The sequence below is a fragment of the Teleopsis dalmanni genome, chromosome 2 (assembly GCF_002237135.1).
Source record: "Teleopsis dalmanni isolate 2A chromosome 2, ASM223713v2, whole genome shotgun sequence".
Taxonomy (NCBI): domain Eukaryota; kingdom Metazoa; phylum Arthropoda; class Insecta; order Diptera; family Diopsidae; genus Teleopsis; species Teleopsis dalmanni.
Window position 1 is genome coordinate 2,068,022 of NC_051847.1, and position 23,182 is coordinate 2,091,203.

The window sequence follows — 23,182 nt, forward strand, 5'->3', positions numbered from 1 at the left end:
CTGTATTTTGCTGGCTGCTTAGTTACAAAGGAATCAATGTCAATTAGTTTACGAACGTTCTCACAAGGACATTTCAAATATAATGGTGGTTTATATCGAAAAGATATTCCTTTCAGCATAACACACCGGATAACTGTCAGATTAAACAGCTGGTTGGTTATTACAATTATGGTATGGTGTTCCAATTCAATAGAACAGAACTGAATACAGGTTATATGACGGGCCACGATAACCTGTGGTATTATTTCAATAATATAGTTCTATTTCTATTTGAGAAGACAGATTGGCGGCACCATTTGGAAGCAGATGAGACATCTCGTTCTATTTTACTTGATTATCTTATTCTGGGCTAGGAGGAAGCTTTTTGGTCACTATTCCAACAAATATTAATAAATATTGAACTGGAGTCATTTTGACCCTTAATCTAAGAAATACCTGTCTTCTGTGCAGAGTATGGTTAGTACCCTGTTTATATCTATTCTATACTCCCTATACTTAAAATGAATTTAACATTACGAAAAAAAGATAAAGCACTAGTGTCATACAACACTATCTGTTGTATCTGTTGAAGAAATTACTCCATTCTTCAAGGGGTTTGTGCACCACCTTTCAATATAAATCTAACTGAAGAAACAGTTAACAGTTAACTGTTTCATATTTTCTTTGTGATTAAAAGATTCATACTAACTCTAAAATACATAAATTCTCGAATTATGTCTCATAAGCTTCATAACGTTTTTGATTATTTTTTTTAGGGAAATGTACTTGGTTTTCCTTCCTAGCGAACAGTTTATCTGCAGATAGAGTGGTGAACGACAATTGATCATTAAAATTAAGTGGATATGGATCCCACGAAATCTGTAACTTTAGTATATTGCTGAGTATATAAAACCGCATTCATACTTCATTCAGGAAATATAGTAATCCACAAATATATCTAATCTGATAGTTGAACGTCTTCAGCCGTCTTTTTGTATTTTGTATTTTCGATCATTTACTCCAAAGATCTTTGTACATAAATTTTGTGAAGAACATAATAGAATATTAAGTTTGATCGTTATTTATTCTATTAATGTATAGAGTATTGATATTTTACTCTGGAACTGTTCTTGTATGACATGTTTAATGAAAAAAGATATATCTTAACGTTATTTAAAGAAGATCCTACATTGAATTTGGTATAAATAATTTGAATTTACGCAAACAAAAATATTCCTAAAGATCTTTTCAACTTTTTTCTACATTCCATTACGTTCCTTGCAAGCTGATTTAATCATATCGAAACTTACTCCATTATTTTTTGGTTTTTGGAAATTTGTCTCGTGTTCTCTTCCAGTTATGGTAAAATAAAAAGGTCATCTCTCAATGTGTTTTGTAATATGACAATTTGGATGTCTCTTCTGTGGTTTTATCAACTTTAGTTGATTTTCTTTAATTTACTTGTTACTTGCGCTGCTTTTTGAGTTGCATGGATAGGATGATAAACTGGTTTCTTGATTGTACGCCTCGAGTGATAAAGCAGTAAACATATCCGCCGTCGTATAATTGCATAAGGAAGAAGGCGAAAGCAAGTTTATTTTACACAAACAAAAACACAGTAATTTTTTAAGCAGTTATCATTTCATTTTATTTTTTTGGTAGTTATTTAAATTAGTGTTTCTTTGGGATTTCAACTTATATGTCAACTGGTTTTATTGTTATAAATCTAGATAATATGAAGGCCACTAGAATAGTGCCGCAAACAAAACAAAACGCAAACGTATAAAACGACTCTTCCGTGAATATATCCGTAAAGGCCGGTATATCCTGATAGATCTGTTCGATTACTGCCAAAGTACCTTTGTGTTTTTTGGACATATTGTTAAAGATAATAGATTGCGGTAATGGAATTTGTTTATTTCCTCCTTTGTCCTTTCTTTCCAGCACTACTCAGTTTTTGTTTTTCGGCTTTCGTAAGAGTTTTAACAACCAAGTCCTCCACAGGAGCTAATGGTGTTATATGTTTGTTACAGAGTTGCAGCAGCTCCAATGTGTTTAAATTATCACTAACGAAACGCACTTCCTTGACTTTTGCCAATTCTACACAGGAGAACTTGTTTTATTAACTTTTACGGAAATACAATGCTAGACTTATTGAAGACTTACCTTGAGCAGATTCAATTAGCGAAAATTTGACTTCCGATGGTGCTCGATTGCAGACAATGTCACTTTTAATAAGGCAATTAGGATTCGTCTTTTGTACTTTAGGTGTTGTTAGTAGAAATAGCAGCTCTCTGCAATAAATGATAGATGTTAATCAATCGTTTAAGTTTATACTATTTTGTTTAATATACAATAATAATATACATGTTTTATTAAGCATTTTATATCAATTTCAGTAAAAATTATTTAAACTGTTTGGCAAATATAAAGCATCAAACTGACGCCGACACCGACGAAAATGTCCACGGAGCGTGAGCTGGCTCCAGGTGGACCAGCTCAGCTCCATTTACCACTAACATTTAACGATTTCGGCACGACTCTACAGCTTAACACAACAGTGGGAATTATCGGCAAAGTGTACAGTAAGTAATGCATATATTTAATTATTATATTTTAACGTCTATTTTACATTTACCAAAAATTAATTTTATTTCCGTAATTTACTAAATTTAACTGCACTATAAATACGTACTTGCCCAAAATTTTTCCACAAGTTTTTCACGAAACATGCGCATTGCACGTTTCGAAATGCCACAGAAAAGAAAACATAGAAAAACTAACAACAAATGGATTTTCCTTTGCAATCCACCCCTGCTACACACATTCTGGTACACACAACAATGCATTCAATTACCTCGTTGACTTCACATTTTCCGCGAACGGGTCGAATGTTATTGTTATTCTCTTCACTCCTTTTAGATTGACTCCTTTTAATTGTTTACCAATTGCTGCTAATACACCATTTGAGCGCGTACGACATCCACTGAAGTATATAGACATTTTTCTGAAATGTATTCCAATAGTTTAAAAGTTTTAATTTAATTCCTTGTTTTATAACTGTGCGCTCAGTTGCAAAAGCATTAAAATATTTATTGACATTTCTTTTTGCGTTTTAAATTCGTAGATATTTTTCCCGCTTGATGGCGCTCAAAAACAGTAATGAACAGTGATGCCAAACATATCTAGTGCCTTTCAAAATGTCAGTTTAGAAATCACCAATTAAGTTATTGATTAACTTTGTACGCATGCTACATTAGTAAATTATTAAATGCACTCAAGTTTATTATTTTTTTGTATTAAAATGATTAATTTTAATAAAAATTTTTAAAAAAACAAGCTTAAAGGTTATTTAGTTTGACTAATATTGTAGTATTTATAATAGTAATAAAAGGCTTATTCTCCGAAGATGAATAACTTCAAACCTGTCAGTAATATGGTTTCACATGACAAGTTTTATGTATGTGTTCAAAATTTATAAAATAAGTTAAATTAATAATTTTTTTATTATATTATTTTCGAAAAACCAACCAAAGCTTTAGTTTTTGCTTGTGGAATTCACAATAGATCGCTTGTTGATATCTTACTATGTAGACTAGACTTAAATAGTTTTAAAAAATACCTCAAGTATGAATTAAGTCAGTAAAATTACTAGTGACACTTGAAATACAACTATAAAATCGACCCTAAGTGTCAAAATTTATAATGATTGTGTACCGCAATAGTTTTTCACATATGTAGCGTTTATATCACTTTAATTAAAAATATTTACATATTAATAAATTAAATTTAGGAAAATGTATATATATTTTTTTGGTTAAACATAATTTTACCTACTTTGATATAGACATTTATGAACCGATATAATCAATTATTAGTACATTTTGCGAAAAAATAATCATGTTACTTTCTTATTAAATCGGAATTACGATCTATTAAAAAAAATTAGTTTCACTAATCAATTCATGATGGGAATATATATTATAAAGTCACCTCAACATTTTAATATTAATATCACTTAATTATTGATTATTTACATATTAATAAGCAATATTGTATAATTTTCACAATTTTAAACAATTTTTTCACTAAATATTTTTTTTGTCACAAAAAACATTACTCAGACTTAAAGTTGTACACATACGTAAAATAAGATCAGCAAACCATTTATGACTTTCGGTTTGTTTATTTTATGCATAAAATTAAAAATAAAATTTTACTTCTAATTTTTTTTTTTTGTAGTTGTAAAATTATTGCAAAACAGCTAACGTAATTATTAATCATAGTAATAAACCAATATTGAGATTTGTTTATTTAAATTGAAACCCGAGACGAGAAACACATTGTTTATATAAGCACATATGTTTGTATATTTTTGTTGCATATTGCTGCAATAATTAAATATTTCATGTGTTCAAAGAAATGTAAACAAAAATCAATTAAAGTAAACAAAACAGAAAAGTTATAAAAGAAACCTATTACTTCAATGTACATCAATTTCAATAAAAAAAACCTTTGACACTATTAATGTATGTACGGTTTTAGAAGCAACATACATATTATTCAGCACATTTTAAATATTTTAACACCATAAAATCTTAACATTAATTTCCGAATAATTTTAATATTTTTTATAAATATTTTCAATGAAATAAATAATTTGGCATCACTTTCCATCAGCAACGCCATTTTTTTCCATAAAGCATTTTCAACATTACAATTTTGGTAGCTCTGTATTCTAATAACATTGTTTCGCTTGAAAATACAGAGGCACAAAAGAGATAACGATAGCGACTTGGCCAAGTTCTTGCTCACACTACATCTTTGCAGTACAAGAAAAATTTGCAAAATGAAATCGTGAAAGAAATGAATCGGGAATCGTGGTAAAATTTTGTTGCTCCTAAATATATTTTAAAACCACGTAAATTAAGTAAAAACACTAAAAAAATATAATAAAGGTGCGCGCAAAAGTTTTGGTTATAAAATTAAGGCAGTAGAAAATGTGATTGTGGAATTTGCGTTGAACGTGTTCACCGAAGTCTCATTTTCTTTATACATTGAAGCCAAAATAAGGTCGCCCACTTTATATACATACTGTGTAGCCCTGCCTGCCAAAGGAGCAAAATTTAAACTAGACGCGATTCTCGGAGTTTGAATTATTCTAATTATATATACATTTATATATAAATATATAATAAAATTAATATAAAGTAACATTTTTGCAATTTGTGCCTATAATTTGTGTTCTAATTCTGTGAAAAAAGTTCATATGGAAATTTTATTTTATTAATTTCCTTATCCTTAAAAGTATAAAATAAAAAAATAATATAAATATACATAAAATATCGAAACCAAACGACCTCAATTCAAAAGTGATAGCAAAAAGGCTGAAATTTTAATTAAGCGAAAAACGTAGTAAACAACAATAAAAGTCCAATAAAAAATAATAAATAAATAAATAAAATGTATCCAGTCGGACAGCGTAAGTTTGAAAAATCAAAATAAATACGCGTACAGTAACAACATCATAAGCACTCTATAAAAAATATAGATAAATAAACATTTAAATTTGATATATTTTATAATTTCTTCAACATAATAAGTGTATGTAACAATAACTGAATTCAAATGCACAGTACAAAAAAGACCATAAAAATTTTGTATATATCTTGAATGAACTTTTTGTTAATAATCTTTTTGTCCATTCTCTTTTGGTGTTCTACTTCTTGCTCTGGTGTGAGTTGAAATCATACACACTGAAGTGGTTGTGGCAGCAGACAATATGCGCCGCGACGACTGCGTTTAAATTTATGCTGTGTTGCAGTGAACATAACACGTCGTATTGCTTATTATCCAACCAAGTACATAATTTTTTCTTAATAGAGTTTTTCAACTGCGGTGTAGGTGTTGACCCATAGCACCCATAATTCCTAGATTAATACACGTCTTATTTACAGTTGATGAATTAGGGTTTTTAAGTTTTGTAAATATTTTGTGTTAATATATAAAAAATATAGAATTGGATATAGAATTGTCCCTTAGAATAGATTGAAAAATGTGTCATGAATATTGTAGAGGTTTTTCGAAAGGAGTGAACTACAACAACAAAAATTCATTTTATATTATTTTATTTAATTAAATTTTTGGCTAACCATACAGCTGTTTCGAGTATTGCCAAATACCCATCATCAGTGGTCTTGGAAATAATTTTTGTATTTAATTATTCGAAAAAAAAATTTTTTTGAAACTGCAACTACCAGGAATAGAACTCGTGCCCTGCCAAATTGGAATCTCAGAGTCAGCATAATAATTATGCCAATAACTTCAATCGCGACAGAAGAGGGTAACGTAATCGAACCACACCATTATTGTTTGATAACGCCTGAATAAAAAAGTATAGCAAGAGTCCACGCGTAAATGTTTCACACTCACGTACGTTAGTACTCTTAAATGCACCATAAATTTAGTTATTGACAGACAAACCGACAAGAGATATTCGTGAATGACTGTAGGTATATAATGTGCATATATGTTAGGCTGTCACAGGAGGTTGAACTTGTGCAGAGGTAAATCATTTTCACTTGGTATTTGTTTTGTTTCTCAAGTAATTGTATGGAAGCAGGAAAGATTTGATGTCTATGTGCCGAAAGTACATGTAAGGCGCATATCTGGAAAGTATATGTAGGCGAATGGTTAATAAATGCTGCAAATTTGAATATTGCAAACACTTAAGCTATGTTAAGAATAGACGTAATTGTTTGTCTGCCTAGTAAAAGTCATAGCTAGAACGCTAAACGGGCTACTATGAATCAATCGAAAATATATTAGAAGGAAAATTCATGTTTATGACTTATTTTAGTTTTACAGAACGAACGTGACTCAACCAAACAGCCAGAAAAATTGTGTGCACTTGTGCTCGTGTATAGCAACTGATCCGGCAGGTGTTTGGATATACACATTAAATATTTAAAAGTGCAATAAACTTTTATTCATTTAGAACACGAAATGCTGTTTCATTATTAACGTAATAAAGTTTAATTTTATACATCATTAATTTTTTTTATAAATAGAAATCTTAATATATATCAAATTAAGGATTATGTGATGAATTGCATACTTACATTTCTGCAAAGGATTTCTGTATATGGAAAGTTATAGTTTATAAAATATATATTCGAAGTGTCAGCAGTGGCGTATTTTTCTATAAGCTCGGTCTTAACATCTCGCTTCGACTATAGAAACATTGCAGTGTCTTTTCGACAGAACAAATGACGACTCACTGCACAGCAAAATAGGTCCTAGATAACAAGATCCCTAATGTAAATATTAAAATCTTCTCAGACAGTCAAAATCCTATCAAATCTCTGGCAAGCGTTATAGCTACATAAAGAATGCAGGGCTTCTCTTAGCGAGTTAGATAGGCCTGCCAGTGTCCAGTTCACATGCGTGTCTGGACACAGGGATATCTCGGGCAACTGCAGGAGAAAGAAGCTTTTCAAGGCTGGTATTCTGCTTTCTGACATTCATATTTTTTAGATTGAATTCCCGCTTGCAATGGTCAAGCTGATATTCAAACAAAAATATTTGAGTACAGCTAAACTAACTTGTTATTTTTATTTGAAAGAATTCGGATCAAATTGTAGGCTTTGTTAGGTTGGAAGTGCGCTAACAATTCAAAACTATGAATTGCATATTATTTGAGTTAATTTTATTAACTTAATTAGAGCAACACTCTCTTAGTGGAATATATTATTGCTTTCAATGGAACTGTGGAATTTATAGTTGGTATATATTTACTTTTTATGTGAGTTTTATCTCGTTATTTCAAAATTTAAGAGCATAAAGAATAAATGTATGCAAAAATTTTAATTTCAAATATATATTTATGTTGTGTTTCTATATCACATATCAAAATTTGTGAGGTGAACGCAGACTTCATTGGCTGTGTATATGTTTTCTTTTCTAGTTTAGCTTATAAAAACAAATTCATACTATCCATACTCTGTATACCAGAAAAATTCTTGTGTTTTTATAAGTTAAAATTTGTCAGAGACAAAGTTCAATTTCTAAAATGAATACTTATTTCAAAGCATAAATTTCAGAATTTAATTATCTAAAACTTAAAACATCTTTCCCTTTATCATTTTACTTTTTTTATATGTGATAAAAACAAACAAATGCGTAAAAGGTAAGATGTTTGTGGGAGCACAACTATTATATGCCCACGTTCGTTTAGAATTTTTCAGTTCCTCCTTTAAAAGAGAGTGCCCTGTTTTGTTTTGCAACTCCTCTCTGCTTAACATTGGAGCACATTCAGTCAGTCAGTGACGACGTTCTAGTCGAAATTGGGTCAACGACCGTCAATGTCGCGCGTATCTGTTGTCTGTCGTCTGTCGTCAGTTTCATTCCATCCAATTGCGTTCTCATATTTTTATTTGTCGTTTTTATTTCTGAAATTGAAGCAAAACGTTTAATTGCGTCGTTTATGATTTGTTTTGTATCTTTTTCGAACACGTAGATGAGAGTTTTTATTTCATCGTGTACATTTTCCATTGTATCTGCGATTCTCATTTCGATCATTTTTAATTATTATTGTATAAAAATCACTTTTCCAAAAACAATTAATTTTCAAATTGTTCAAATTGAATAATATCAAATGAGAGATACTTTTACTTCTATGTACTTGCATATACCATATATGGATAAAATGTTTCAATTTAATATAACTTAATGATGAGATAATGGTTTTAACTTCATTTAATTTTAGAATTCTTGACTTTGTAACCGTTTAGCAATTTAGCAATTAAACAATTTAATTATTTCAATATATCCTGTAGACTCTTGCGTTGCGAATCCAAGTATTATTTTCATTTATAAACATATATCTTAAAAACATATTTTTATATTTTAACATTATATAAATATATAATGGGAATATATTTAAACTATCAGACAATCAAGCTGCTATGAAATCGTAAAATTCAGTCTCATTCACACTACAGGCGTTTAAAAACGAGATGCTGAGATTTCGATCGCAGGCGTTCTACATTCCAACAGCACTCAGTATCATTGCACAAAGCACTCGTCAACCAAGAGTAGCTGAAAAATAATGTTCCTTGTTTTATTCCATCAACACAGTAGCCATCGTAGCCATCGGGTTTAACTGATATAAACCCTTTAGAGTTCTCGGTCTGGGGTATTTTAAAAAGTTAGGTTGACACTAAAAAATATCAACATGTCGATCATCTGAAGCAAGCACTAATCTGAGAATAGTCCAAAATACCGCAAAGCCATTTACGGACAGCATACGATAGCTTCTGTTTGGCTGTTTGAAGGCCATAATTAATGTTAGAGGTGGTCATTCATAATGAACCATAATTTAAAGTTCATTTCGCGTATTTTCATTTATAATCCATTAAATTTAACAAAATAGAGCATTTCATTTTGTTGCAATGTTCGTCAGCCACCCTCTGACTTTTAAAACTGGTAGGACTTACGTTAACTCTAGTCTTCTAAACATTGAAGTATAGGCAGCAACAACTCTGAGTCTTGGAAAATACAAAGTGAAACATCCCGGTTAGCTTAGTAGACTTTTTTCAGGAATAAAACACTACATTTTCATAAATTATATTTGGTTTTAAGTTTGTACTATTGCAAAAGGTACTGTACTATCTCAGTGACTATTTCAGCTGAAATTGATTACAACTATCAATAAAAAGTGAGTCATCAATAAACGTTTTATTTATTTCGTTAAGATTATTTCTTTACTGATTATTGTTATAATAAAACAACATGCTAGGCTTCACAGAATGTTCAAATAAAATTTTTTATCCTGTAGATCTAAACTAAATAAATATAGTATTCCAAAGTTATTTTATTAAAAATAATTAATTATATCAAATAATGAATTTGAATAATTTTTGTTCGTATATCAGTAACTTATTATCTCGTGAATATTTTGTCTTCTGTCATGCACGTTTTCCTTTATTCGCATTTTGAACTGATCATTATATCACTTCTTAACTGTATGGGATTGAACCAACCAATATCAGTTATTCCGACAAATATTCTTGACATTATAACAAAGTTCTAATCCAAATCCAAATAAGAATGATGATATAGTTTTATCATACTAAGTTTGAAAATCTGTGAAATTCTGTGTTTATTAGAAGAATTGCTAGTCTCGTTAAACTTAAAATATGACAATAACGAATAAGAACAAAGCTACAAGTTCTGTTTAAGATACGGGGTTATAAGTTTATATGAATTTATAGAATTTAAGATGGACTGAATTTTTAGCACGACTAATACTCCTATCAACTAAATTCGAATGGATAACGGGCGAAAAAAACCATCACCGATTCAGCTGATTTGATGGAATAAACACTTATTTAAAGACAACTCGGTGTCAATGAATGAGAAACAGTTATGAGAACTTAGAATTAACTATGATGACTGGAAAAGTATTGAAGGAAGAGCAAGGCTGTACTTAATGCAACTCTTTCTTTTGTTTTCATGATAAGTTTTTTTTTTTCTTATTACTGTACATAATAAAGTTGATATAAATGGAATTTAATAGGGATTGATTCAATATCCCAATATTAGGTCAACCAGAAATAGTTTTTCCACGACTGAATTATATAAGATTTGGATTGTTTACTCCATAAAAGTTTGAAGATTATGTATATGAATTTCTGCTGTTGAGTACCACTTATAACTAAGATTCTTTCTTTACAAATGTATATCTAAAACTTCTTTGAATATATTTCTTTAAAATTTCTATGGCAATTCTACATTTCAAGGGCGAATCCGTTAAGAACTTTTAATATCAATATTCACTTGGTGACTGGTTGTGGTAAATATTGGCTAATCTATCTGTATATACATATATAATGTATATAATTGTACTGTGCATTTCTTGCTGTATAGTTTATATAACTGCGAATGCAGATACGAGTTCAGGTTTTATCTTATCGTACATTAAGAAAAATTGTAAATTGTAAAATTGAAATATTTTAACATATTTAATATTATCATAATGCAAAATAATAATTTCAATGCTTAATATATAAAATATCGCATTTAAATCGAAACTAAAAAGCAACAGTCAACATTTTATTAATAAATAACAAATTTTACTTTTACTTTTTCTTCACTTAATTAATTAATTTTATTTATTTTGTTTTACAAATTGTTATATTGGCATATTTTTTGTTGATTTTTTATATACACTTATTTTTTTATCTCTTCTTTTTCATTCCATTTATTTATTTTTTGGTTTTCGTTTTTTATATTTTTATTTTCATTTTGTTTTTTTAAATTTCTTTTTATAGAATCACAATGGACTCCCTCGCCTACTCGACCTCAAAGCCCTTCTCAGGCGCAGACTAGCTTCGACACACTCACATGTAAATTTTTATACAAAATCGGAATTAAATTTATAAAATTTTTAAAATTTTTAAAATTGTTAAAATTGTTAAAATTAATTAGTTTTGTTTTATTATTTGTGTTGAGTTTAACAAATTTGAGTTATTTTACTATATTCATTTATATTTCTATTGTATATTTTTGTTTTTGTTTGTATGCTAAGAAATTGGGTATGATTTGGAATGTATTGGAAAAGTAAAGTATGGAATTGTTTAAGGAACTAACACACTTGAAAGTACTCGACTGTTACTGTTGTAAATACTGTTCTTAAGTTCGATTTCTTTTAAGTTTAGACATCAATTTAATTAAAAAACTGTTAAAGTAGATTATAATTTAATTATATTCGTATGTATAAATATAATTTACATTAAGTACTCTAACCGTTCAAGACACGTTTACCTCTTTTTTTCCTATGTTAAACTGAACGCATGTTTAATTAAGAAGTAAATCAAAAGTTTCAATGTAGAAGTAATTTTTGCTTTGTTATTGTTGTACTTAAATTATAATACACTATGCTGTAAAAGTCAAAATATAGGTCATAGGGTTAACCGTCTACCCGTTTGTCAAGACAATTCTTTTACCTTGATACATATGGTAGTAACAAGTCTGCAATCTTGCCTAGAGCAAATAGAAATACATGATTATCTCACTGAAAAACTCATTCTGTTTGCTTAAAATTTTTTTATTATGCAATCAGAATAATAATGAAATAACTCCCTTCAACTTTGTTCGATTGTACGTGTCAGAGAGATCTGATGATTCTCCTAATAAATTATCGATGCACTTGAAACATGAAAGATGAAATATTTTTTACTATGAAGTATAAAGCAACTGTAAGATTTCAGAGATAAAATATTAATAACTTTTCGTTTGCTAAATGTGCTAAATAATGTTAAATTAATATATAACAGTATAAATAAATCTTTAACATCTTTGAATTTATATTAGAAATTCAAAAAAAAAAAAAAAAACATGAATAAAACGCTTTTTAGGTAGGTAATACAATATTTTCGAACGATTAAAGTTCTAAAAAAAGTCCCAATTTTCTTTATTGCCTGATATCAGTATTAGACTTATCAGAAACTTAATCTCCCCCAAACTGACAGCATAGTGTACACTATACAAAAATTTACTGATTATTTCAATAAACGATATCATTTGTATTGCATTAAAATGTTTGAAAGTTTTCTTTGTAATGAATAGTTTGTTCTATGTAAATGATTAAAAAATAAATTTTAATGAAATGATTATTTAAAATTTTAGCACCACCAGCACCTGGTTCTTCAGTGAATCCCACCGCAGTGACCAGCCCGAGTGCACAAAATGTTGCCGTTGGCAGTGCCACTGTGGGCGGTGCAGCAGCGGCAGCTGCTGCTCAAGCAGCTTTGGGTGCTGCGGCCACCGTAACTGCAGCTGCAGCGACGACGCCCACAACGCAACCAGAACTGCCAGTATTTACATGTCCACGACGACCAAATCTGGGACGTGAGGGTCGACCGATTGTATTGCGTGCCAATCATTTTCAAGTCACTATGCCACGCGGCTATGTGCATCACTATGACATCAATATACAACCGGATAAATGTCCAAGAAAAGTGAATCGGGAAATTATAGAAACTATGGTACATGCATATAGTAAAATATTTGGTGTGCTGAAGCCAGTCTTTGATGGTCGAAATAATTTATACACACGTGATCCATTACCTATTGGTAATGACCGCTTGGAACTCGAAGTTACGTTACCTGGCGAGGGTAAAGATCGCATTTTTCGCGTTACTATAAAATGGATGGCTCAAGTATCGCTTTTTAATTTGGAGGAAGCCCTTGAAGGCCGCACACGTCAGATACCCTATGATGCTATATTGGCGCTTGATGTAGTGATGCGGCATTTGCCAAGCATGACATATACACCTGTCGGAAGAAGTTTCTTTAGTTCTCCTGATGGGTACTATCATCCTTTAGGTGGTGGACGTGAAGTTTGGTTTGGTTTTCACCAAAGTGTGCGTCCGTCGCAGTGGAAAATGATGCTAAATATTGACGGTTAGTACATTTTCACCTATGCTTTTAGTCCAACGAATTTATAAGTATCTTTATATATACATATACATTTCAGTGTCTGCTACCGCTTTTTATAAAGCTCAACCCGTAATCGATTTTATGTGTGAAGTTCTCGATATCAGAGACATAAACGAACAACGTAAACCACTTACCGACTCACAGCGTGTTAAATTTACTAAAGAAATTAAGGGACTCAAAATAGAAATAACCCATTGTGGGCAAATGCGTAGGAAATATCGTGTTTGCAATGTAACACGTCGACCGGCACAAATGCAATCGTAAGATTTAAATATATTTTTCATTATTTATGTTTATTATATTTAACAATTTTTAATATATATTTTGTATTTTAGATTTCCTTTACAGCTGGAGAACGGACAAACAGTTGAATGCACAGTTGCAAAGTACTTCCTCGATAAATATCGTATAAAACTGCGCTATCCACATTTACCGTGCTTACAAGTAGGCCAAGAGCACAAACACACTTACTTGCCGTTGGAAGTTTGCAATATAGTTGCAGGTCAGCGTTGCATCAAAAAACTCACTGATATGCAAACTTCTACTATGATCAAAGCTACAGCGAGGTCAGCTCCTGACCGAGAGCGTGAAATCAATACATTAGTGAAACGTGCTGATTTTAACAATGATTCTTATGTGCAAGAATTTGGTTTGACTATTTCAAATTCTATGATGGAAGTACGTGGTCGTGTGCTACCACCTCCAAAGCTGCAGTATGGTGGTCGTGTATCAAGCATGACAGGACAGGTGAGTGAAAAGGATTAAACAACTACTCAGTGTTATTATATAGTTCTATTTCAATTTCTAAATAATATATATCTTGTTATTAATTCACTTCTCATTAATTTTTAAAATAGCAACTATTTCCGCCTCAAAACAAAGTCAGTTTAGCGTCACCCAATCAAGGAGTATGGGATATGCGCGGTAAGCAGTTTTTTACTGGCGTAGAGATACGTGTTTGGGCCATAGCTTGCTTTGCACCACAGCGCACGGTGCGTGAAGATGCTCTACGAAATTTCACCCAACAATTACAAAAGATCTCGAATGATGCTGGCATGCCGATAATTGGGCAACCTTGCTTCTGTAAATATGCTACTGGACCTGATCAAGTGGAACCAATGTTTAGATACTTAAAGAATTCATTTGTAGCATTACAATTGGTTGTTGTTGTGTTACCCGGAAAAACACCAGTATATGGTAATAAACATATAATTTCTAATATGACGCTTAGATTTAATTTATATAATTTGTCTAATAATAGCTGAAGTAAAACGCGTTGGCGATACTGTGCTCGGCATGGCAACACAATGCGTTCAAGCCAAAAATGTGAACAAAACTTCACCACAAACTCTCTCAAATCTTTGCCTCAAAATCAATGTTAAATTAGGTGGCATTAACTCAATACTTGTACCCTCCATACGTCCAAAAGTCTTTAACGAGCCTGTAATATTTTTGGGCGCTGATGTTACTCACCCACCGGCTGGTGACAATAAAAAACCTTCTATTGCTGCTGTAGTCGGCTCAATGGATGCTCATCCTTCACGTTATGCAGCGACAGTACGTGTACAACAACATCGTCAAGAAATCATACAGGAGTTAAGCAGTATGGTGCGTGAATTACTTGTTATGTTCTACAAATCAACTGGTGGCTACAAACCACATCGTATTATTTTATATCGTGACGGTGTCTCTGAAGGTCAATTTCCGCATGTATTACAATACGAATTGACGGCTATACGTGAAGCATGCATTAAATTAGAGGCTGAATATCGTCCTGGTATAACTTTTATAGTCGTACAGAAACGTCATCATACACGTCTATTTTGTGCTGAGAAAAAAGAACAAAGTGGTAAATCTGGTAATATACCAGCTGGAACTACAGTGGATGTCGGAATTACACATCCCACAGAATTTGATTTTTATCTTTGCAGTCACCAGGGTATACAAGTAAGTTTTTCATATGTGATTAAAATGAAAACTTTAAATAATGTACGGTACATTTTGTGTTATCCAGGGTACTAGCAGACCATCTCATTACCATGTTCTTTGGGATGACAATCACTTCGATTCTGATGAGCTCCAATGTCTCACATATCAATTATGCCACACCTACGTGCGATGCACACGTTCTGTATCAATACCAGCACCCGCTTATTATGCTCATCTGGTTGCCTTCAGAGCTAGGTGAGTACACAAAACACAATTGTTAGATATACAAGGTGAGATGAAAAAACTGCAACAAAGTAAAACGCCATAATTTTTTCATTTTTTTTAAATTTTATTGAATGAAAGCAAAAAATGTCGGAAATAACATCAAATTTGAGAATCGGTTTAGAATTGTTCGAATTGGCCACCTTTGGCACGAACTATGGCCTTCAAACGGCCAATGAAACCATCACACGCTGCCCGAAAGTGGCTCTGTGGTATTTTGTCCCATTCTCGGCGAAGCGCTTGCTTGAGATGATCGACACTTTGGTATTTTTTAGTGCCAACCTTGCTTTCCAAAATACCCCAGGCACAATAGTCCAACGGATTGGCATCCGGAGATTTTGGTGGCCATTGTGCGGTGGAAATGAAGCGAGGAACCTCATTTCTTAACCATTCTTGGGTGGCGCGTGCTGAGTGCGATAGTGCTGAGTCCTGTTGGAATGTTCAAGGTCTGCGGCCGAAATGTTTGCGTGCCCAGGGCTTCAGAACTCCCTCCAAAATATTTTCGCGATAGATTTGCGCATTGATTTTGACCCCACGGTCGATGAATACGAGCGGCGAGCGACCATCGGCTGTTATGGCGGCCCACACCATCACCATGGCCGGCTTTTGAGTTGTGGTGGCCAACAGAAGTTGCAAATTTTCAGCTGACCTCTCTGGCAAGTAAACACGATCATTTTGTTTGTTTACAAACTGCTGGATAACGAATGGTTTCTCATCGGAGAAAACCAAATTCGGCAGTTTACCACTTTCGGCCAAGCGAAGCAACTCTTTAGCTTTTTCGAGTCTAACTTTTTTTTGCGCATCAGTAAGATCTTGCACTTTTTGGAACTTGAATGGCTTTAGTCCAAGCTCATTTTTCAATATTTGCCGAATGGCATATTGCGATATGTTCAGCTCACGAGCCATTTTTCGTCCACTGCGACGCGGATTTCGTTCAATTAGCTTCTTCACTTTTCGAACCATTTCTGCCGATGTTGCTGTTTTTTTTCGTCCACTTCCTTGACGTCGGGCTACGCTACCAGTATCATAGTAACGAGCGATGGTACGAGACACAAAACATTTATTCACTTTTAAATGCTGGAGGGCTCTAACGATAGCCACTTGTGGTTTTCCAGCCAAATGCAAAGCAATCACACTATCACGCTTGAATTCCATCACAAATAACTTTTTTTCTGAAAAATTCCCACCAAAATGCTTTTGTGCGCTTGTAAACAATATAATGAGCTGTCACTAGAATAAATCTGACAGCTGTGGGACGAGCGGTTTAGAAATGACAGCAGTCTGAAGTTGGTTGCAGTTTTTTCATCTCACCTTGTATACGACAAATGGCATTCTTGACGCCAGTTGAAGCCATGTACGACTAAGTACTGTTCACAACTCGGAGTTGGAATTAACATAACATAAAAAATGTATCTTATGGAATATATAATAAGTTTAAATAATTGGTATTGACGTTAATAATTAATATATAATTAAATGTTTTTGCAGATATCACTTGGTAGAAAAGGAACATGATTCTGGTGAAGGTTCGCACCAAAGTGGTTGCTCTGAAGATCGTACTCCTGGAGCTATGGCCCGAGCTATAACTGTACATGCAGATACGAAAAAGGTTATGTACTTTGCTTAAATGAAGCAAAAAAAAAAAGAAGAACAGAAAAACAAGTAGTTTTAAGTGCAAACAATCTTACAAGTCCAAATAGTGCAAAATATTCCAAAATCCCAACATTTCGAAGAAATCAATTCGAATATCAAGCCGAAGTAGAAGTAAAACATATTAAGGAAGATTAGGACAGTTTTAGTTTTAGTAATTAATATGTAAGTTATATAAAAAAAACTATAAAGCATTGAGTATAAATTTTAAAGAGTAGTAATCTCTGCGTACAAGAAAATTATGGTATGAAGTTGCTACTGCTGGCAACATTTTTTCACTCAAACAGCACTTCATCCTCTTTAAGATTTTTGTTCTGAATTGCAAAACGATTATCTCAAATAACTTTTTTCGTTGTTTGCTAATTTGATCAGTGCTTAAGAGAATTTATTATTAACGAAAATATAGGGAATAAATATTTGTTTAGTTGTTTTTGTCTGTTTTTTTACTGCATATGCATGTTTACGGGCGTACATGTTTTTAAGTCAGATTTTTCGAATTCGATTTTTGATTTCAAATCAGAAACCTTATTATTTTTGTTTTGATTTGGTTTGTATTTTTATTAGCATTTCACTGATACATTTCTAAATTATTGAAATAAAAAATGTTTTTTCTGAAGTAACCTCAAAGCAGGAAAACATTAGATGATCCTGGATCGCATGTTAATACATGTACCGTAATACTACTTCTAAACCATTTTTTGACACAAAATTAAATATTATTGATCAATTAGAGAATAGACATTTGGCAATAAATAGACAAAGACTTTTAACAATCTTTTTACTTGTGAAGAAGACAAGTTCTTCAAAGTCATCTATTGTCTTAGTAAGGTCTAAGTTAGTGTTGTGACGTAGTTCTGGCCTTATTATTACTCATTTCATCAATAACTAATTTAGGCTTTTTCCTGAAGCTTTCAAAACGTGCATTTAAAAATCCTGGCTGCAAGTTTTTATAGGTGACCAGCATTGCAACCCGCGTCCCCTCTGGCATACTTCTCAAATTGTGTTTGTTTTCAGATTTCTACTCTTTAAGATTTATTCTCAATGTATGAGGCAGTTTATAACTCACACATACTCAATATTTTATATGAAGACTATTTTTAATATGTTACTTAAAACACTCTTGTACTATTTAACTTTTTATAAGAAATATATACAAAACAGTATATAGCAGGTCACCATATAGTAGATACAAAAATTAATATAAAAATATAAATAGTGAGTCCTGTAACTTAGCTACCTTTAATTGTAAATATTATTGCAAACAAATTAACTCAAAACTCAATTCTAAAGAAAACACAGCACATGTACGTCTCTCATATAGTTTCGAAAAATGGGTTCTACTAAATTTGATTTTTTATTTTTCATGCCAAAGTTTCCGATTTGAACCCATTTTTTATTCCGCTTATGCTTGCATCTGTGTATAAATATCAGCATGTAGTAATATAATATATAAAATACCTGTTGCTGCTGAAATTTTAAAAGCGGAACAGACATTCAAATGCAGACAACTAATACGAATAAACAATATTTATAAGTTTTTAACAATCCTAGTACTTCCCCAACTACTCCTACCATTATACTACTCCAAATACCAAAAGAGCTTTAATGAAATCTTGAGATCAAAACACGAAAGCAAAAACTTATACAAATTTTAATGTACACATATTCCACACGTGCTCCCTTAAACCAAAATTTTAATTTAGTAAGTTGTATGTAAATCATTTTAGCAGCAATTTAGTTATAAGCAAATATTGAAACAATTTATTTTAAAGCCTCACAAATCCTGGATTAATCTTAGTTCTATAACAAATATAAGTTTGATCATAGTTTTATTAATATTTTACATATGTTATAATAATTTGAAAGTCGGAAAACTATTTTATATTAGCACACTTAATGAAACAAATTACCATATTTATGTAGCGATAAGTATTTTATTAATAATTAATTTTATTTTGGAGCCATTAATGCTGATAAAAATAACATTTCATTATTATATGCCACTTTAGCCTTAAGTTATGTATCTTCGAAAGTATTAAGTTTGGTGTTGCTTAAGGCAGGTCAAATTTTGTATATTTTAATTTATAACTTTTATGCGACGGTTCATGTATGTATTATGAGTATGTAGAGCAACTTATCTTGTTGTTTTATTTTCCAATAGCTGTTCGAAACAGTATATTTAGATGCTAATTCGGCCATTGTGATACATGCCTTTAAATTACAAAATTTATATATATATATACTTTTAAAGGCAAACAATTATAATGTATGTAATTCATAAATATATAAATTATATATATTATTATTTTGAATCAATAATGAATAAATAATCTTGCATCTGTGTGATTGGAAGCGCAAATATTAAATTCGAATATATAAATTCAATCATTTTAATATCACACTTTAATTTTACTTATTTGTAATTTTAAAGATTTTTGATCTCCAAAGAACTACCTTATAAATTGTTTAAAAGCAATGCCAATGCCAAACAAAAGAATATAACAATTAATTTCAAACTTACAATTTTTACGTGATAATAATTATAAAGTATTTGGCAAAATCTTTAATGCAATATATCAAGCAAAATTTGACCGAATTAAGACCATAACAAACTTATGCTTCCAGAATATAAAAATGTATTTAAATGTATATTTTGAATTTTTTTATAATTTTGTTAATGCTGTTTAGTTATTTTATTTGGTAAAGGGTATGATTAAATTTCTGTTCACATAAAATTATAATATTTGGTTATAAGCATGTATAATAATTATATTACACTTAAGTTTATTTCGTAAGCTTATTGGAATCAAAGAATAGTTTATGCGGTTATCGTATAGGGTTATCGTCTTTTGGAATGTAAGACTCAAATAATAAAATTACTATGAAATATGTTTCATTTATACGAAATATGAAAAATATATACATATATATGCATCAATATCAAAAAATGAATGTTATATTATTTTAGTAAAAAATTTCAATAATTGCAACTCGCAAATCGATCAACAAAATTTTCGAATAACAGAATAATATGTTAGAACAGTCAATTATATTTGGAAAGTTATCAGAATACAAGTTCAATGATATATACGGCTTAAGAAGGTGTTTAACCTTCTGGCATTGAAGTGATCTCTCACCTAAAATAGACAAAAGTAGTAATGTCAGCTAACAACATCAAATCACACAAAAAATAAAAAAATTAAGAATAGTTTCAAAAAAAGATTTTTGTGGAAAAAAAAACAAAACTTTTATGGTTAATTATATAGAAGACATTTCCAGTGAAAAAGCTGATACTAAAAGGGAAATATAAAAAGTATGTCTTAGGTGCTTCTCAAATAATTTGACTTCCGAAATCTAATTTTAACTTTATATTGAACCTATTAATTGATATGATGCCACATTATGTTTTCATAAACAATCAGATATATGAACATATATTTTTATGCTCTATTAATTAATATGAATTAAAAGAATAATACATATCTCCAACAATTCAACACCACAAATTTTATTTCCCCATTTCAATTGTTTTAATTATAATTTGAAGTCACTACCACAATCCAAAATGTTTTGAAAATTCTAAACGTTTCAAATAAACTCCAATGACACAGTAAAAGTTAACATTATTTATATCATTTTATTATTCTTATTTAAATAATTAAAATAATTTTATTATAAGTTTACATATGGCGTTTTTCGATTGATAAATTCGGAGTAATTCTTTTAATCGAGATGCTCTTTTAATGCACTTTTAGTGCAATTTTATCTTCAATTGATAAATCTGGGGTAAAATGTATAACACTTGAGATTAATTTATAACACTCTAAATGTTTTTTCGAGAGTAGCAAGATTACACTGAAATTACACTGTGATTTGACTCGATATATGTTTTCGTAAAAAATGTAAATGTCTACTAACACGACTAAGAAAATGTTAGATTGCTTTAAAAAAGTTGTTGATCGATTGAACAACAAAATTTGATAGATCGAGAGTAAATCCAGATTTACCAATTGAAAACGCCAATAGACATAATACCCAGCCTAATAATTCAAGACACAAAAGACCACTTTGGATATACATATGTTCAACACTTACACACGTATTAAATAACAATGACAAGCTCACAATTTAGGATTTGTCATATATGTTATTTGAAAAACATAATTTTTAATTGTAGCGTAATTTTAGATTTGAGTAAACTGAACACCTATATAGTTTGTGTTAACAACAAAGTCCAATAGAAATTATATTTTAAATTCTAACAATAAAGATCAAAAAAGTTTTAATACAAAAAATTAGTTATAAGTTACAAATAACATATTTTATTAATTTATGAAATAATGAAAAAAATGTACACAAGGGATATAAATTTAAAACTTTTATTTATAATACATAACTTTATTTTATTATTTAATAAGTAAATTGTGTTAGGAAAATTGAGAGAAAATCTACAATCTACAAACAAATTATAAAAACTATTTTAATTTTATAAAAATAAAATAAAAAAAAAACTTAAAGAAAACGAAACTTCAATAATATTGCTTGTATGTGTTTGTGAAACTTTTATATAGAAATATTATAACAGAAACTATGCTAATATTTATGAAAAAAATATTAAAAAAAAACAATATGAAAACAAATTTAAGCAACTTTTGAAAATTTTGCATTTGCAATAAAAATTGCTTAAACGGAAGGAGCGGCAAGCAGAAGGCACATACTTATATGAGCCCTATCGGTATTTGACTCTAACCTATTGAAGTGACCAAGAGCTTGTTCCTCGGTTCAGAATAATTTCAATTAGGATACACCCACGCTCTTATCGCACCTTTATCCAAAACAGTCTTGAGTGTAGAGAAGAGGATGCTACCATAACGCTGCGTTAATACCTAACGCACGATTAAAGTACAGTAGCTAGGTATATTAGTTAGAAATGTCAAAAATGAAGTTGAGCAATGTATCACGTTAACCTACACAGTCGTGACACTAAAGAGTCTTCAACTGCTGTATCAATAGACCGTATTTTAAGCGTACGCTGGACATAATCACTCATTCTCTTAGTGTTTTATAAGAGACTGTATCTTAGTACGATACATATGAAGGTTTGGAAAGATAAATTATTCAGTTTTATTAGGAGTGAAAGACGCTAACTTAAACATAATGAATTTATTTTATAAAATTATTATAATTTTAATAACGTATTATAGTAAATGCAACTGAAACGACTCTTATCTCATATTCATAATTGAGGATACCTACATATGGGTAATTGGATGGATTACTACTAATTTCCTAACTTTTTGAGCCAAATGAAGCAAACAATACCATATACATACCTATATTAATACTAATTCAATGCTGTTTGGCTAGGATATACATTTTCTATTATATATAAGACTATTCACTTAAACCAAACTTAAAGCGACCCAAATTAGAGACTAACTTATTAAAATAATGTGTAGACAGTATCAAAAAATAAGCAAAAAATAATGTATGTAAACATTTAGCGGTAATATTTCCAACTTGTTAAGTCCATTCTCTTTGGGTTCTAAGAGTTAAATATTACAGCCCTCCTAAGTAGTTTATTGCCAATGCATCTGGTTCAAATTCTGTATACTGGTTACATGTGTTATTTAATTAGAGTACATAAATTTCTTTCTTAATATATTAATCACAAAAGCAATAAATAAACTACGAATATAAAATTAGGTTCAGTTAAATCATATATGCTTAATTGTAAAAATGAAAAATCGATTACTCTAAATAACATATATAAATTATTTGAAATTACATTATAGAATTTTAACGCTTATGAAAATTATATATAAATTTAAGCTCAAGA

The 23,182-nt window shown here is 30.6% G+C and overlaps 3 protein-coding genes across 5 annotated transcripts in view; 1 reads left to right on the top strand and 2 right to left on the bottom strand.

Annotated features, from left to right (window-relative positions):
- Window positions 1–17,338, top strand: part of LOC119678732 (protein argonaute-2) — a 31,379-nt gene extending 14,041 nt beyond the window's left edge. The window contains exons 2-10 of one of the 3 annotated variants that reach the window (XM_038090738.1): window positions 2,379–2,564; window positions 11,313–11,387; window positions 12,670–13,446; window positions 13,520–13,742; window positions 13,818–14,229; window positions 14,340–14,679; window positions 14,744–15,429; window positions 15,497–15,666; window positions 17,182–17,320. In XM_038090738.1, the coding sequence (XP_037946666.1) occupies window positions 2,441–2,564; window positions 11,313–11,387; window positions 12,670–13,446; window positions 13,520–13,742; window positions 13,818–14,229; window positions 14,340–14,679; window positions 14,744–15,429; window positions 15,497–15,666; window positions 17,182–17,320 (2,946 nt within the window). In that variant the 5' untranslated portion in view covers window positions 2,379–2,440. Of the gene's footprint in view, window positions 1–2,378; window positions 2,565–4,772; window positions 5,462–11,312; window positions 11,388–12,669; window positions 13,447–13,519; window positions 13,743–13,817; window positions 14,230–14,339; window positions 14,680–14,743; window positions 15,430–15,496; window positions 15,667–17,181 lie in introns of those variants that run through there. The other 2 variants (XM_038090739.1, XM_038090740.1) reach the window with 2 other exon arrangements.
- LOC119678736 lies at window positions 1,614–1,870 on the bottom strand. The gene has a single exon (XM_038090745.1). It carries the CDS (start codon window positions 1,855–1,857, stop codon window positions 1,675–1,677), a length of 183 nt encoding a protein of 60 aa, XP_037946673.1. The 5' UTR covers window positions 1,858–1,870; the 3' UTR covers window positions 1,614–1,674.
- On the bottom strand, window positions 1,869–3,231 carry LOC119678735. Its single transcript, XM_038090744.1, has 3 exons — window positions 2,837–3,231; window positions 2,146–2,273; window positions 1,869–2,079 (listed from the first exon to the last, which is right to left on the bottom strand). Exons 1-3 carry the CDS (start codon window positions 2,980–2,982, stop codon window positions 1,895–1,897), a joined length of 459 nt encoding a protein of 152 aa, XP_037946672.1. The 5' UTR covers window positions 2,983–3,231; the 3' UTR covers window positions 1,869–1,894.
- Window positions 17,339–23,182: the final 5,844 nt, after the last annotated feature.

Bases quoted from the DNA above. Each gene is read 5' to 3' on its own strand.
- LOC119678736 (XM_038090745.1), bottom strand. From the start codon at position 1,857: ATGTCCAAAAAACACAAAGGTACTTTGGCAGTAATCGAACAGATCTAT.
- LOC119678735 (XM_038090744.1), bottom strand. From the start codon at position 2,982: ATGTCTATATACTTCAGTGGATGTCGTACGCGCTCAAATGGTGTATTA. The intron at 2,274-2,836 runs GTAATTGAATGC...CATTTATTGCAG, and splicing joins GAAAATGTGAAGTCAACGAG to AGAGCTGCTATTTCTACTAA. The intron at 2,080-2,145 runs GTAAGTCTTCAA...TCTCCTGTGTAG, and splicing joins GCTAATTGAATCTGCTCAAG to AATTGGCAAAAGTCAAGGAA.